We start from the raw sequence: 16969 nt of genomic DNA, 5'->3' as shown, positions 1-16969 counted from the left end.
TAGCCTTAGACTCAAAATATATTTACTTAAAAATATTAAACACAAAAGACCTCTAAATGGCTCACTCACTCACTCACTCATTCACTCACTCACTCACTCACCCACTCACTCACTCACTCACTCACATGCTCATCGCACATAGACAAACACGCTCACACACAGTCTTTCTCACACACACCTTACACACACACTCTTCCTAATTCCCGATTCCCAATTTAATATTCCCTCTGTGAGCCCAACCCTCTCCCTGTGATTGGACGACACTGTGGATCAGAGTGAGCGTACGTTAACCTGCTGACCACTGATTGGTCAACGAGCAACAGGTGTGTCCTACTCAACAAATGAGTAACGAATGAGTAACAACCAGGGCCTCCGTTAGGGCCCCAGTTAGGGCCCCAGTTGTTCATCATTCGGTACTCATTCGTTCCTCAGTAACTACCTACGTTTATGCGTACCTTATTGTAAAGTGTTACCGTAACATCAACTACTGGAACAACCCTAAATGCTTTTAGACTCTCTCTCTCTCTCTCTCTCTCTCTCTCGCTCTCTTTCACACTCACACACTCACACACACACACACACAATGTCTGGGCCGGGTTGGCGGTTAGACCGGCCCTCCGTAGCTCCCCCAACACGGCCCGCAGCTGCCGGAGGTGGACATCCCAGCTGTCGCTGTGGATGATTATATCATCGATGTAGGCGGCGGCGTAGGCCCGGTGAGGCCGTAGGAGCTGTTCCATCATCCTCTGGAACGTGGCCGGGGCCCCGTGGACGCCGAAGGGGAGGACGGTGTACTGATATAGGCCCCCCAGGGTCGCGGACGCCGTTTTCTCCCGGGCGGTCCGGGTCAGCGGCACCTGCCAGTACCCCTTGGTTAGGTCCAGGGTAGTGTGGTACCTGGCTGGCCCGAGTCGTTCGATCAGCTCGTCCACCCTGGGCATGGGATAGGCGTCGAACTCTGAGGCCTTGTTCAGCCTCCGGAAGTCGTTGCAGAACCTGACCGTCCCGTCAGGTTTGGGCACGAGGATGACTGGGCTGGACCAGGCGCTGCGTGACTCCTCGATGACCCGGAGCTTGAGCATTCGTCCCACCTCCTCCTGGATGGCCTCCCGCCGAGCTTCTGGGATCCTGTAGGGGGGGACTCTCACCGTTACCCCTGGCGCCGTCCGGATATCGTGGTGGGCGACCGTTGTTCTCCCCAGGATCTCCGAGAACACGTCCTGGTGTTGCAACACCATCTCATCGAGGTCCTGCTTCTGGGCCGGGCTGAGGTCCTCCCCTACCGGGACCACCGGGAGTTGGCATCGGGCCGCCAGCGCCGGGGGTGCCGGGTCTGGCGGATCCACTCCCCCCCTCCACTGCTTCAGGATGTTGATGTGGTACAGCTGGGTGGGCTTGCGTCTCCCGGGCTGTCGCACCCGGTAGTTCACCTCCCCCACTCGCTCGACCACCTCGTATGGCCCCTGCCATTTGGCTAGGAATTTGCATTCCGCCGTTGGGACCAGGACCAGCACCAGGTCTCCTGGGCGGAAGGTGCGCAGCTGGGCCCCCCTGTTGTAGACCCTCGCCTGGGCCTGCTGTGCTCGCCGTAGGTGGTCTCGCACGATGGGCCACACTCTGGCCATGCGGTCCCTCACCTGCTCTACGTGGTCCAGCGTGGTGCGGTGGGGGGACGGCTGGCTCTCCCAGGCCTCCTTGGCCAGGTCCAGGATTCCCCGGGGTCTCCTCCCGTACAGCAGCTCGAACGGGGAGAAGCCGGTGGAGGCCTGGGGCACCTCCCGCACGGCGAACAGGACATGGGGCAGCAGCTGGTCCCAGTTCTTCCCGTCAGCATCCATGGCCTTCCTCAGCATCTGTTTCAGTGTCTTATTGAAACGCTCCACGAGGCCGTCCGTCTGGGGGTGGTGCACGGACGTCCGGAGTTGCTTGACCTGGAGGAGGCTAAGCAGTTCCTTAATCACACGGGACATAAAACACGATCCCTGGTCTGTCAGGACCTCCCTGGCTATCCCCACCGGGCTAAACAGAAGCATGAGCTCCTTGGCTACCGCCGCGCGTAGGGGTAGGGCTTCGGGGTACCTGGTGGCGTAGTCCACCAGCACTAGGATGTACCGGTGCCCCCGGCTGGTTTGGGGAGGGGCCCCACGATGTCGAGGGCTATCCGGTCGAACGGGGTTTCTATGATGGGCATGGGGATCAGGGGGTTTCTGGCCGTGGCTCGAGGGGCTGCCCGCTGACACTCGGGACACGCCTGGCAGTGCCGTTCTACGTCCCTTTTTACCCCTGGCCAGTAGAACCTCGCTAAAACCCGGTCCCGGGTTTTGTCCATGCCCAAATGGGCCCCCAGGAGGTGTGTGTGGGCCATAAAGAGCACCTTGCTGACGTACGGTCGCGGGACCACTAATTGTTCCCTCACCCCGTCCTCTCCTGCCACTACTCTGTATAGCAGCCCCCCCCTGGTGCTGAAGTGTGGGTGTGGTGGGTAACTCACCGAGTCCCGTGCCTGTCCGTCATGGGCCAAGACGTGGCTCCACGCGTGTTTTAGCGCCTCGTCTCGGAGCTGGGCAGTGGCAGATGGCCGGGTCGGGTCAAGCCTTCCCCCCTTTCCGGCAGGAAGTCCGAGAACTCGGTGAGGGGGGAACTCTCCGGCGCCTCCGGGGGGTCCGTTCGGGAGGGGGCCGGGAGGGTTTCCGGGGGGTCGGCGGGATCCGGCGGCCCGGCGCCGGTGGGTCCTCCTGCTGCTCGGATCGGGGACCCCGGTGGAGAGGGCCCGTTTCCCGCCGAGTCCTGGTCTTCCTCCGTTCGCCCTCCGGGGGAGGACGGGAGCCTGGTAGCCCCGTAGGCCTGTCGCGCTCCCTTCAGCCCTCTGCGGGGTGGTTCTCTCCGGCTCTGGCGGTCGCGGCGGACTGCTGGGTGAGCCGTAGTACGGCCTCGCGGAGCAGGGCTAGACTCTCCGCGGTCTCCCGCTGCTGCTGCTGGGCGGACGTCGCCGCACTCTCCTCCGGGTTCTGCATGTCGGCTGAGGGGGGTTGTAGAGGGGGTCGTCAGACTGCCGGCATTCTCCACCATATGTGGCAGCCCGTTTCCCCAAGTGCCCGGTACGTGGTAAGAACAGTGCGGACAGCAAGGGTGAAAGCCGTTGCCGGCGTTTATTCAAAGCCGTGCAACACAATAAGACCGGTAATGCTGAGCTAGGGTCTCCGCGAGCCTCGTAGTCTCTGGCGCCTCAGTGTCGTCCTTATCTCCGCTCTCCTCGAGTCAGTCCTCCGCTCCCCTTTTAGAGGTCTGTGCCCACGTGTCCTCCCTCCGGCCAGGTGTCCCTCATCCGGCTGATGGGGGTGAGGGTTGTGTTGCTCTCTGCCGCCGGCTGGTGGATGGCGGTGGTACACGCCCTCCACCACAAGCCCCCGGACCCTCCCGGTGGGGGCCGGGATGCCACAATGTCTATAATAAATGAACCAGTTCTATGGTTCATCAGTCCATCTCCAGCCTGTATGTGAGCTCAGCTCCTTCAGTCTGTTCTTTACACAGGTGTCCCTTTGGAGGTTGAGTGACATGTATGTATATTGGGAAATCCAAAAGTGGAATATCTTGGAAGATATTACAAATATTGTTTAGATATTTCATGGGTGTAATAAGCTCATCTTACCGAGCATTTTGATGTATGATATGTTAATGTAAAGTAAATATTGAGGGAGTAAATGCACTTTATACATTTATCCTCGTTTCAATGTTTTGATTGGGACAGCCACTCACACACACGGGATTTCCAATCAACTTTAAGTTAAATTATCTTAAACGCAATGTGTCCTATTGCTTAGAAAATATACATCATATATCATATTGTGGTGACCCACAACAACATAATAAAGACATTCACCAAGGGACTGTTCCTTTAAGGAAAAGGGTTTACGACAGTTCGGGTTGACGGGTGTTCTGGTTTACGGCTGTTAGGTTTGAACTCATGCTGGAGTAACTTGTTTAGTTTTGAAGTGGAGAGTAAAGCTGACTCGACCCATCTCCGTCTCTTGTCTCGTCATTTACCGCACTCCACAATATGATCATATGATTTTTTTTTGTCTTTCTATGTTAATGTTTGAAGAAGAGAGAGCGATCACAAAAAGAGGCTGAAAGAGAATAAAGAGAAGAAGAGCGCAGGGGAACAGTACCAGTGATGATGATGATGATGATGAAGAGGATGAAGAGCGGTTCAGCAGCTCATCATGTCTGTTTCTCCCTCAGATGCCTGTGAACTCACCCTGGACCCCAACACGGCCTACAGAGACCTCTCTCTGTCTGAGGACAACAGGAAGGTGACGGGGGCCGGAGAGAACCAGTCGTATCCGGATCACCCAGAGAGATTTGACTCCCTGCCCCAGATGTTGGGTAAAGAGGCTCTGACTGGCCGCTGTTACTGGGAGGTAGAGAGGGAAGGACCTGTTGATATAGGAGTGACATACAGAGGAATCACAAGGAGAGGAGGGGGTGATGACAGCAGGCTTGGATGGAACAACAAGTCCTGGAGTCTTTATTGTTCTGATGATCGTTACTCTGCCCGGTACAACGGTAGGAGAACAGCCCTCCCTCTCCTCCCCGCTGGCTCCACCAGAGTAGGAGTGTATCTGGACCGGCCTGCTGGCTCTCTGTCCTTCTACAGAGTATCCCCAGGTGGAGGAGGGTCCTCAGACACACTGACACACCTCCACACCTTCTGGTCCTCCTTCACCCAGGAGGACCTCCTCCTTGGGGTGGGGGTATGGGGGGGGGGGGGCGGGGGGCCTCAGCGTCTCTGTGATCTCTCAGCGGGGGGATTAGGGTGGGGGGGGGGCTCCTCAGTGGGGACCTCAGCGTCTGCGTTGGTTGTAGAAAAAAAAATGCGTGCCCGTACATACACACACCAACACACACACACATACACACACACACACACCTACACACACACAGATACATACACAAACACACACACAGACACACATGTACACATACACACACACAGACACACACACAGACACACACACACACACACACACCAGTTAGAGGATGAGAGGCTCTCTCTCTCTCTCTCTCTCTCTCTCTCTCTCTCTCTCTCTCTTTATTTTTTTCTCTCTCACTGTGTGTCTGTGTGTGTGTCTCTCTCTCTCTCTCTCTCTCTCTCTCTCTCTCTCTTTTTCTATCCCTCTCTCTCCCTCTTCTAGAAAGTATAGCATGATAAACAATTAAAATACTTTTAAGATCTTCCATAGTTAGATAACCGCATGTATTATTTGAAATGTATATAAAATACCTATTGATGGTAAATGTTTGTATATTTTCAGACGTCACCAGTTTTGGTCTTAAGGGCTCTGATATCATCATTTTTGTTATAACCCTGATTTACAACCTGATTTAAAGCAGATTTTATATTTTATTAATAATAACCAAGAGGTCTGTGGGATAATGTTGCACGTTGTTAATTACTTACGACTAAATCTTGATTGTTTAGGTTTGGACATATCTTTAATAACTGAACATGTTCTGCGCCCGCTTGGTTCTCAACAGAACCAAGCGGGCGCAGAACCTGTTCAGTTAATAAAGATATGTCCAAACCTGTTGATGATTTGTAAAGTCTGCTGCTTCTATTGTTTTACTAACCATAGACTGTAACATCTTTGTCCATGTCAGATGACGAACACGCGGCTTTATATCGTAGACTTATATTACGCCGCATGAATGTCAGCTTCAAGCGCTATAAATCTAGAAAATTAACAATTAACTTCTTCCTCAAAATGGTGTCCATCACGGGTCACTGTCTGAACAGTGTCTCATCCCTCCACAAGTAAAGCAAGTCTCTGTTCCTTTTGTCAGACTCTTTGAGTAAGTTCTTGTGTTTTTTGTGTACATGTAAGGGACTATTTTTCTGTAAAGGGACATAAGCTCCCCCTATTGCCTATTGACAGTACTTCAGGTAGGACGTTCCTCCCTTAGCCTCCATTGACTCCCATTCATTTCCCCGAAAGTCACATAATCCTGATAATAATCCTGTAAATTACATTAAACTGAATCTGTTTTTTTGTTTTCTGATGGGAACCAAACGGCCGCAGAACATGTTGTTGTTTTACTCCTTGTGTTTATTCTGTACAGGAAAGGGACTATTTTTCTGTTGTATTTATTAATGAAGCATAAATGCAATAAACAACTCAGTGGATCCAACTGAATGTTCTCGTGTGTTCAGCAGAAATTATAAATACAACCACAATTGTTTTTCCTCCCTGGGTTTTGGTTGGGGGGGTTCTCAGTGTCTCTGTGTCGGTTGTCGAAAGAAACCACAGACAGACGGCCGGACGCACTCTGTCTCTCTTTCTCTCTCCCCGTCTCCCTCTCCCTCTCACTCCCTCTCGTCTCCCGTGTGTGGGTGTGTTTGGTGTGTGTGTGTGTGTGTGTGTGTGTTTTCACCGTGTGTGTTTGGCGTGTGTGTGAGTGTGTTCGGTGTGTGTGTGCATGTGTTCGGCGTGTGTGTGTGTGTGTGTGTGTGTGTGTTTGGTGTGTGTGTGTGTGTGTGTGTGTGTCTATTTAAGTTCATGTGTGTGTGTCTAGCCTCGTAGACAGGTGTGGGGGGGGTCTCACTCTTCTCAGCGGGGGTGTGGAGGACTTCGCCCTGGCCCCGGCCTCCGCCCGGACCCTCAGGGTGAAGGCCCCCAGACAGCTGGGGACGGGCCCCATGTCCCAGCGCCGCTCCCCTGTGTGGTTCCACACCGTCTGGAAGTCCTCCAGGCCCCTAGGGGGCGACAGCACAGTATAGGGACTTCAGCTTGGATAGAAAAATGTAAACTATATATATATTTGCTGTATATATATATTACAATAGCAACATAACTATGTTGCTCAAATGTAATATTACATTGGAGGAACAAAGTGTAGTCTTGTGGTGGACTCTATAAACATAATTCACCATACTGTGTTATTGACATGTTTTCGTTCTGTGTTATAGGGACGCTGTCTCTTTAAGATCACGTGACTTGTGTGTTGATATGCCGGTCGGCGCGATGTTTGAATTTAACATATTTATGACAAAATGAACGACCTGCCGTTGCTTGTCGACGTGAGTAATTGTCTCTTCACTCCTTTTATCGCAATTTCTAGAGTCTATAGACAGAACGTCTTACCTGGGAGAATTTGTGGACGGCGACGCCGTTAAAACAGAAGGAAGGGGGGAGGGGGGGATATCAATCTCGCAAGATATTGCGAGGATGCGGGATCGATCTTGCGCTTGTCTTTCAACGCGCCCGTGTGTGCGTGCGTGTGTGCATGTGTGTGTGGTGTGTGTGTGTATGCGGTGTGTATATGCGTGCTCCCCCCGACCCACTAATCCCCCACCCCCCCAAACACGTTAAACCCACTTATCCCCCCCCCCAACGCGTAAAACCCACTTATCCCCCCCCCATCCCGTTAAACCCACTTATCCCTCCAAGGTAGGACGTCTTCCCTGGATGCTGCACCTTAAACTTCCCTTAAAGTCCCTTCTCCCCCTGAACCCGGACGTCTTCCCTGGAAGGTGCCCCTTAAGGCCCCTAATCCCCCTGAACCCGGACGTCTTCCCTGGAAGGTGCCCTTTAAGGCCCCTAATCCCCCTGAACCCGGACGTCTTCCCTGGAATGTGCCCCTTAAGGCCCCTAATCCCCCTGAATCCGGACGTCTTCCCTGGAAGGTGCCCCTTAAGTCCCCCTGAATCCGGACGTCTTCCCTGGAAGGTGCCCCTTAAGTCTCCTAATCCCCCTGAACCCGGACGTCTTCCCTGGAAGGTGCCCCTTAAGGCCCCTAATCCCCCTGAATACGGACGTCTTCCCTGGAATGTGCCCCTTAAGTCCCCCTGAATCCGGACGTCTTCCCTGGAAGGTGCTCCTTGAGGCCCCTAATCCCCCTGAACCCGGACGTCTTCCCTGGAAGGTGCCCCTTAAGGCCCCTAATCCCCCTGAATCCGGACGTCTTCCCTGGATGCTGCCCCTTAAAAGTCCCTCAAAGCCCCTGATCCATCGCGGACCCCTCCCTCAGGAGACGTTGAGGTAGGTCTCCTTGGGCGTGGGGCGTTGCCTGCCGCACTGCCTTTGAGCAGCGCGGCGTAGCGGCCGGCGGTGTGCTGTCGAACCAGCACCACCCCGGGGGGCCGGGTCCAGCTCAGCCTCAGGGGGGGGTCCACGTCCACCAGGCAGTGGAGCCTCAGCGGCTCCCCGTTGAGGACCACCACCGGGGCCCGGGGGGGGCGGGGCCACCCTGAGGGCCACACTGCGCCGCCGCCCCCGCCGTACGGGGACCACGGCGTCCCCCGGGAGCAACCTCCCCCCCCCCCGGGGCCACAGGGTCCCGGACGCCGCACGGTCCAGCAGCAGCCTCATGCCCCCGTCACCGTGACGACGGAGGGTCCGTCGGAGGGCGGAGTCAGCAGCACTTCCAGCGCCGTGGTCGTCCTTGGCGACGGCCCCCCCCCAAACCCAGCAGGTGTACTTCCCGCCCTCGGACCACTGGACCCGGTGCCCCACCACGGCGCCGTTGCCTAGCAACTCATACTTCCCCGGGACGGGGGTCATGACCCGGTGGGTGGGGAGATCCAGGAGACCCCCACGAGGGAGGCGGAACTGCCGAAGGTAACCGTGACGACCCGGGGGTCCTGGGGCGTCAGTTGACCGCTACTTTGACCTTTGGCCGCAACGTTGACCTTCACCCTGACCATCCTCAGTTGGAGAGAAGAGAGGGGGAGGATGGGTGAGAGAAAGACAGAGAGCGAGAGAGAGAGTTAACCTACAGACAGACAGACACTTAACCTACAGAAAGACAGCCAGTTAACTTGCAGACAGACAGTTAACCTTCAGACAGACAAACAGTTAACCGTCAGACGGACAGTTAACCTCTCTCTCTCTCTCTCTCTCTCTCTCTCTCTCTCTCTCTCTCTCTCAGTTGTTCAGAGGATGACTGGTTGTGAGTGGGATGATGAGGATGATACTACTGATGGTAATGAACAGTATGGTTACGGTGGAGAGGACTTCATAGCGTTGGACCTGAAGACCCTGACCTGGGTCGCTCCAGTACGTCAGGCTGTCACCACAAAACTGTAGAACTGTGTTGAAGTGCTGTGTTGATTGGCTGAAGAAGCACCTGAGCTATGGGAAGAGCACTCTGCAGAGAACAGGTAGAGTCACATGACCTGCTGGCTTTGACAGACTCATGTCTGGTGGATGAACTGATACACTACAGGAACAGACTGTACACCTGTCTCTCTCTCCCTACCCCCCTCCTTCTCTCTCCGCCCTCGCTCTCTCTTTCTCTCTCTCTCTAACTCTAGAGTCACATCCTTGTCTTTATCCTCGCTGGTGTCGCTGTTGTTGCCGCTGCTGTTGTTGGATTCTTTGTGTACCAGAAGAGAAACGGTGAGTGGATCAAACTCTCCAGGAGGACAAACACCTGATCTCCACCTGCTTCTACTTCCTGTCCCCTTCCTAGAATCTGATTGGTTGTCTTTATACACTGGTGGTCTGGTGGTAGAAACCTCTCCACCTCTGAATGATGAACCTTCTCCAATGTCCAAAGTGATGTTGTGGCATTAAGAAAATGAAAGTATAATAACATGAGGATATTCACTACTGTTTCAACACTAATCATTTATCTTGATCCTTAGATTCAGACAAGTGTCACAAACCAATTGGTGAGTAAAATGTGTTTTATTGCAGTTCTGCTCTTATGATTAATGCTACTACCAATACAGAGACCATGGTGACTTGTCTAGCTCACTGGACTATACAGCTCTATAGATCTAGATACATCTAGCTCACTGGACTGTACAGCTCTATAGATCTAGATACATCTAGCTCACTGGACTATACATCTCTATAGATCTAGATACATCTACCTCACTGGACTGTACAGCTCTATAGATCTAGATACATCTAGCTCACTGGAATATACCGCTCTATAGATCTAGATACAGTGGGGCAAAAAAGTATTTAGTCAGCCACCAATTGTGCAAGTTCTACAACTTAAAAAGACGAGAGAGGCCTGTAATTTTCATCATAGGTATACCTCAGCTATGAGAGACAAAATGAAAAAAAAAATCCAGAAAATCACATTGTCTGATTTTTTAAGAATTTATTTGCAAATTATGGTGGAAAATAAGTATTTGGTCACCTACAAACCAGCAAGATTTCTGGCTGTCACAGACCTGTAACTTCTTCTTCTTTAAGAGGCTGTTTACCCGTATTAATGGCACCTGTTTGAACTCCTTATCAGTATAAAAGACACCTGTCCACAACCTCAAACAGTCACACTCCAAACTCCACTATGGCCAAGACCAAAGAGCTGTCAAAGGACACCAGAAACACAATTGTAGACCTGCACCAGGCTGGGAAGTCTGAATCTGCAATAGGTAAGCAGCTTGGTGTGAAGAACGCACGCAAGATCTCACCCTGTGGGGTCAAAATGATCACAAGAACGGTGAACAAAAATCCCAGAACCACACGGGGGACCTAGTGAATGACCTCCAGAGAGCTGGGACCAAAGTAACAAAGGCTACCATCACTAACACAATACGCCGCCAGGGACTCAAATCCTGCAGTGCCAGACGTGTCCCCCTGCTAAAGCCAGTGCATGTCCGGGCCCGTTTGAAGTTTGCTAGAGAGCATTTGGATGATCCAGAATAGGATTGGGAGAATGTCATATGGTCAGATGAAACCAAAATAGAACTTTTTCCAAAGAACACCGTACTTACAGTGAAGCATGGGGGTGGAAACATCATGCTTTGTGGCTGTTTTTCTGCCAAGGGACCAGGACGTCTGATCCGTATGACGGAAAGAATGAATGGGGCCATGTATCGTGAGATTTTGAGTGAAAACCTCCTTCCATCAGCAAGGGCACTGAAGATGAAACGTGGCTGGGTCTTTCAGCATGACAATGACCCCAAACACACCGCCCGGGCAACGAAGGAGTGGCTTCGTAAGAAGCATTTCAAGGTCCTGGAGTGGCCTAGCCAGTCTCCAGATCTCAACCCCATAGAAAATCTTTGGAGGGAGTTGAAAGTCCGTGTTGCCCAGCGAAGGCCCAAAAACATCACTGCTCTAGAGGAGATCTGCATGGAGGAATGGGCCAAAATACCAGCAGCAGTGTGTGAAAACCTTGTAAAGACTTACAGAAAACGTTTGACCTCTGTCATTGCCAACAAAGGGCATGTAACAAAGTATTGAGATGACCTTTTGTTATTGACCAAATACTTATTTTCCACCATAATTTGCAAATAAATTCTTTAAAAATCAGACAATGTGATTTTCTGGATTTTTTTTTTTCATTTTGTCTCTCATAGCTGAGGTATACCTATGATGAAAATTACAGGCCTCTCTCATCTTTTAAAGTGGGAGAACTTGCACAATTGGTGGCTGACTAAATACTTTTTTGCCCCACTGTACATCTAGCTCATGACTTCACCTCCTCCCGTTCTGCTCCATCCCAGGTTCTTCTGACACCAGCTCTGAGAACACTGAGGGGCAGAATCCGGCTCCTGAGGCCCAGCTGCTAAACCTGGGCTCCCGTCTCACCCTTCCTGTGCCGCTCGCCACATTGGTGTCAGAAGTGTGATTGGCCGGTGCACGCCGAGAGAGGAGTGGGATTGACGTCGAGCCCATGGCAGTCACCAACCGACGTCGACACACCCTGCGCTGTGGGAGCGCAGCGCCCCCCCGTGGCCCCGGAGGGAGAACTGGCAGCTGTCCACCGCCCCCTGGTGGCAAAGATGGCGGTGGAGCTGCCAAAGTTCTCCAACTACGCAGCTGGAGCCGTACCTGGCCCAGTTCCAGCTCGCTGAGTGGCACAACGGCTAGGGCGCCGGAAAGGCGGTCGTCCACCTCGCCCTGGCGCTGGAGGGGACAGCGGGAAAGGTTCTCCTGGACCTAACCCCAGGAGACCAGCAGGACCTCCAGGCCCTGACCAGGCCGTCGGAGGGGCGGTTCGGGGAACGGGTCTTCGGTGACAAGAGCCGGGAACAACCGGCCAGCGGCTGCCGCCAGGAGGGAGAGCGCCTGGGGACATCTGCCGCGGATGTCCAGTTCCACGCCGGGAACCCCGGTTCAGGGAGGACCTAGCCCTGCACGCCTTCCTGCGGGGACTTGCGGCGGAACGTCTGGGGCAACACGTCTTCTTCCCCCGACCCAGCCAGCAGCCTTCCACGGAGGAGGATGGCCAGGACCGGTCTGGTCCGGCCAAGCACCGCTGCCGTCGCTGTGGGGGGCGCGGCCGGGGCAGCCCTCTCCCGTGGCCCTAGGACAGCGGCCTTCCGGTCCGGGCGGGACGAGAACCGGAACACGAGGCCGCGGGACCTGGAGCCGCCGCCGTGTGGGCAGCTGGGGCTGGGGGAGGGCTGCTGGTGGACGGGGCGCGCCACCCCTCCTCGTCCCAGCCGCCGGCGTGGCCGTCGACGGGCCAGACGTCCGAAGGCGGCGGAGGACGTGGTCCACGAACAGCGCTCCAACGGCCCCCCTATGACGGAACCCAGTGGGGGTCCCGAAGGAGGTGGTCCCCGACCACACCCCCAGGGCTCCTGCTGACTCTGGGGTCTGGCAGACGAGGGCCCACGCCGCCCGTGATTGGAGACGGGCGTCTCAGACCACGGGCGTCTCAGACCACGGGCGTGGACGCCGGATCGCTAAGGATTCTGGGGGTTCTACTGTTCTAGGGGTTGGACCGTTTCGGGGCCCTCCTGGGTCATTTGTGGTTGGTAAACTAATCAGGGTTCATGGGTTGGGGTTCAATGATGTTGGGGTGTGTTTGTGACTCTTGTGCTCATGTTGTGTTCATTGCACCATTACTGAAAGTGTTAGTGTCGTTGAATGGTGGCGTGTGTTTTAGTGTGCACCGTGCTGGCGTTATTAAAGGCAGTTCCGTTGTCGAGCGGTGTGTGGGGTGCGGAACTGTGGCCGACTGCTAAACCTGGGCTCCCGCCTCATCCTTCTCCTGCTGCTCGCCACAATATATTATTTAGAGTTATGGTAGCTAGAGAATTGCATTGCTACATAGGCTACAACAATCAAGCTAGGCTGCCTTAGCTTTAATGCTCTTTGTTGTATTTTCTGTGTTCTTTGGGGAATTGGATCAGATATACTTGGGTTATTCTTTCAATAAAATATCTGTGATAGATCATAAATATGAATAACTTTGAATCTTAACAGTAGGTTGATCATTTTTAAGATTCCTGCTCTGTAGAATGCTACGTGTTAGACTGGGCTTTGGGGATCGAACCTAAAAACTTTCAGCCTTGAGTCAAGCGTGGTTCTTAATCACAAGTCCGTTGGTGACTTTAAAGGTACTGAGGATAGAATGGACAGTTGTTTTATTTGTAGTGCGGTATTATGATTAGATTATTTAGACAGGAATCTTGGTTAGTGGAGACATTTAAACGTCATCTTGTACTGGGTCTTGTACTCTGTTTGCCCACATCACAGATCTGGTTGTGATGTCATACCACACGAGGAAGTCCAAGTATGGTCCTGCCCTCCTTGAGAATGAGACGGTCTATGAATCTGCGTCTAGGAAAGACCACCCTGCCTCTTGTCCAAAGTTAACAGAGACAATGCCCTCCTGTGAGCAGAAAAACACAGCTCATATAAAAGCAGAGTCTGGGAGGAGTATGAACTGGGAGGAGAACTGGTCCAACTGGTTGGACATCATTTCCTTGATATGAGTCAGACGGTGTGTTGTGTCTCACTTCATCACAGCAGGAAGACGGCTAAGGTACTGTAGTCCACTCTGATCCATGATAGATCATAAATATGCATAACTTTGAATCTTATCAATAGGTTGATAGTTAGTTTCCTGTAAAACCACATGGTTAAAAATGCTAGTTTGTCAAAACTACTATTGAATAATTTTAAAGATTCCTGCTCTGTAGAATGCTACGTGTTTGACTGTGGGCTTTGGGGATCGAACCCTGAACCTTCCAGCCTGGAGTCAAGTGTCAGGTTGACGTTAATAATGGCTTTTTCTTCTTGTGTCTGCTTGTGTTACTGCTTGCTTGCAGTATTATGATAACATTATTTAGACAGTAAGAAGGCCATCTTGCTTTGTGAAGGTGTTTAAACGTCCTCTCTTACCGGGTCTTGTTCTCTGTGGGCCTGCCTCACAGATCTGGTTTTGATGTCACCACATGAGGAAGTCCATGTATGGTCCTGCCTTCAGAGCGGTTTAACCAGCACAGGGAGCAGTTGGTATGATATCCGCATGGTGAACTTGATCTTATCAGACACATTTTGTAGCCTTTTGAGACCTTCTGTGTTGAATGATGATACGTTATTAAAGAGTATATGAGAAACGTGTGGGAATGATAAGGTCTATGAATCTGTGTTTAGGAGAGACCCTGCCTCTTGTCCAAAGTTAACAGAGACAACGGCCCCCTGTGAGCGGAATACACAGCTCATATAAAAGAGAGTAAACAAACACTGAGTGCCAGTGGAAACAGTATGGAGTTGTGTTTGTGTCCAGGTCTCCAGTCTACTATGGATGAGGAGAGAGAGGAGGGGGGTCCTACCTCTAAGACCACTCTGTCTGGGGAACATGGCCGCCGGAGCAAAGCTAAGAGGTAAGAAGAGGATCTCTCTGTCTGTGACTGTTGTCCATCTCAGAGCTCAGCAGTGATACATCATGACTCCATCATTAGTCTGAGTAAAAGCTGTGTGTGTGTGTGTGTCTGTGTGTGTGTGTGTGTGTGTGTGTGTGCGTGCGTGTGTATTGAAGCCCAGAGATGCAGCAGAGAGCAGACTCCCCTGGACCCAGCTGTGTCTCCATGAAGAGTGACCACTCTATGGGTACACCATTTGAGTTTAAAAATGGACGCCCCTCCAGAGAGGAGAGGTAGGAGTTTCAAACAGACGATGAAAACAGACCAGTTGGTTTTTATCAGACTGTACTGATACTGATGTCTACAAGTCTGGCGAAATATAATTGTGTTTGTGTGTGTGTGGGTCTGTGTGTGTGTGTGTGTGTGTGTGTGTGTGTGTGTGTGTGCGTGATCCCCCACAGACACCAGGAGAGGTCAAAGGTTACCAGTGCTCAGTCTCTACAGCAGCATCAAACAGAGCTGATCAAGGTGTGTAAATGTCCACCAAGACGTTTAACTTCAGCTCTCCATGGACATTAGAAAGCATCTCTTGTCCAGCGGGACGTGGATCCAGGACAGATGCTTCTGATGTCTCAGTTAGTTCAGAGTAAAGTTCTCCTTGATGTTTGTTCTGTTCCAGAGGGCTGAGGAGAACGCACACGCTTTTCTAGAGAAGGAGCTGAAGAAGCTCTGGAGGGATCTCTTCTCAGATTACCCACAATGCTCAGAGGGTCAGAGAGTGGAGGAGGAGGAGGTGGATGGTAAGAAGGAGGAGCAGAGGAGGCGCGCCATAGAGGGAGTGGTGGACATCACAAAGCTCTGCCTGATGGAGATGAACCAGGAGGAACTGGCCGACACACTGGGGGGCGGTAAGAGACTCTTATCTTGAAAACAGATAAGAAATACACAGTTTGATGAGCAGTAGGAGATTATTATTTGTTCTCTTCAGACTAAATTACATAGTGTGAGACTTATACATTTCATACTTCTATGTGGAGACAATCTTTCCTCTTTGAGTTTTTCCTCTTTCAATTTTTCCTTCTTTGTTAAATGGTTTGATCCAGTATGTGGGGTTGTTGTGGGGTATCAGGTTAAATGGTTTGATCCGGATATGTAGGGTAATGGTGGGGGTCTCAGGTTAAAGAATGTTAAACATCATCATTACCAGCACCAAATCCCCCGACCACATCACCCCCATTCTCGTCCAACTACACTGGCTCAGTGTCCAACACCGGATTGACCTTAAAACCCTTCTGCTCACCGACAAAGCCCTCCACAACGTGGCCCCCGCTTATCTCCCCGACCTCCTCCAGGAGGACAGGCCCTGCCGCTCCCTTCGTCATCCTCAGCTGGTCTTCACCGTCCGGACCTCCCGCCTCAGCACCGTGGGTGCAAGGGCTCTCAGCGCCGTGGGTGCTAGGGCTCTCAGCACCGTGGGTGATAGGGCTCTCAGCACCGTGGGTGCTAGGGCTCTCAGCACCGTGGGTGCTAGGGCTCTCAGCTGAACTGAAAGAGACGCCCTGACAACATTGAAATCCCTCCTCAAAACACATGTGTTCCCACTGGCCTGCTCGCTGTAATGACCCCCTACCGTGGGTTCCCCTCATATCCCCGTTGTGCTGCTGTTCTTACCCCCTCCTACCTGGGTCTCCTCACTGTTCTTACCCCCTCCTACCTGGGTCTCCTCACTGTTCTTACCCCCTCCTACCTGGGTCTCCTCACTGTTCTTACCCCCTCCTACCTGGGTCTCCTCACTGTTCTTATCCCCTCCTACCTGGGTCTCCTCACTGCTGTTCTTACCCCCTCCTACCTGGGTCTCCTCACTGTTCTTACCCCCTCCTACCTGGGTCTCCTCACTGTTCTTACCCCCTCCTACCTGGGTCTCCTCACTGTTCTTACCCCCTCCTACCTGGGTCTCCTCACTGTTCTTACCCCCTCCTACCTGGGTCTCCTCACTGCTGTTCTTACCCCCTCCTACTTGGGTCTTATGTCTTGTTTGGATCATGCTGTTGGGATGCAGCTCCTGCTGTTCTTGACCCTAGATTGTTTTATGAATTGTAAGGGGACCTTGGGTGTCATAAAAGGTGCCTTGAAATAAAATGTTATTAAATGTAATTATTATTATTATTATTATTATTATTATTATTAATAATATTAAACGTAAGCTGCAGATCAACAGCAGAATAACTAATGTGGAAGAGATGCAACACTATCTTGTTATATCAGCATGTCATTTTACACCAATTCACTATCATTATTATTATCATTAGACCAATCATATTGCTGTGGAAAAAACAAAGTCCTGAACATTTTGAATATGTAACATGCGGTCTTTGTCACGACCAGCTTCTCCGACCACAAGTTATG

At 52.1% G+C, this 16969-nt stretch overlaps 1 protein-coding gene across 11 annotated transcripts in view; it reads left to right on the top strand.

The window, feature by feature from the left end:
• Window positions 1-16969, top strand: part of LOC307082431 (NACHT, LRR and PYD domains-containing protein 3-like) — a 106330-nt gene that overhangs the window by 69919 nt on the left and 19442 nt on the right. Inside the window, exons 1-6 of one of the 11 annotated variants that reach the window (XM_079745998.1) lie at window positions 13623-13967; window positions 14132-14213; window positions 14488-14584; window positions 14740-14856; window positions 15025-15091; window positions 15243-15471. The exons of 6 other annotated variants lie outside the window; for them this stretch is intronic. In XM_079745998.1, the coding sequence (XP_079602124.1) occupies window positions 14502-14584; window positions 14740-14856; window positions 15025-15091; window positions 15243-15471 (496 nt within the window). In that variant the 5' untranslated portion in view covers window positions 13623-13967; window positions 14132-14213; window positions 14488-14501. Of the gene's footprint in view, window positions 1-13622; window positions 14585-14739; window positions 14857-15024; window positions 15092-15242; window positions 15472-16969 lie in introns of those variants that run through there. 4 more of the 11 variants (XM_079745999.1, XM_079745989.1, XM_079745997.1 and 1 more) reach the window with 4 other exon arrangements.

This window comes from Pollachius pollachius (assembly GCF_949987615.1).
Source record: "Pollachius pollachius genome assembly, chromosome: 11".
In the NCBI taxonomy this organism is placed as follows: domain Eukaryota; kingdom Metazoa; phylum Chordata; class Actinopteri; order Gadiformes; family Gadidae; genus Pollachius; species Pollachius pollachius.
Note: the sequence above shows the minus strand (reverse complement) of the source record. Positions and strands in the feature narration are given on the sequence as shown.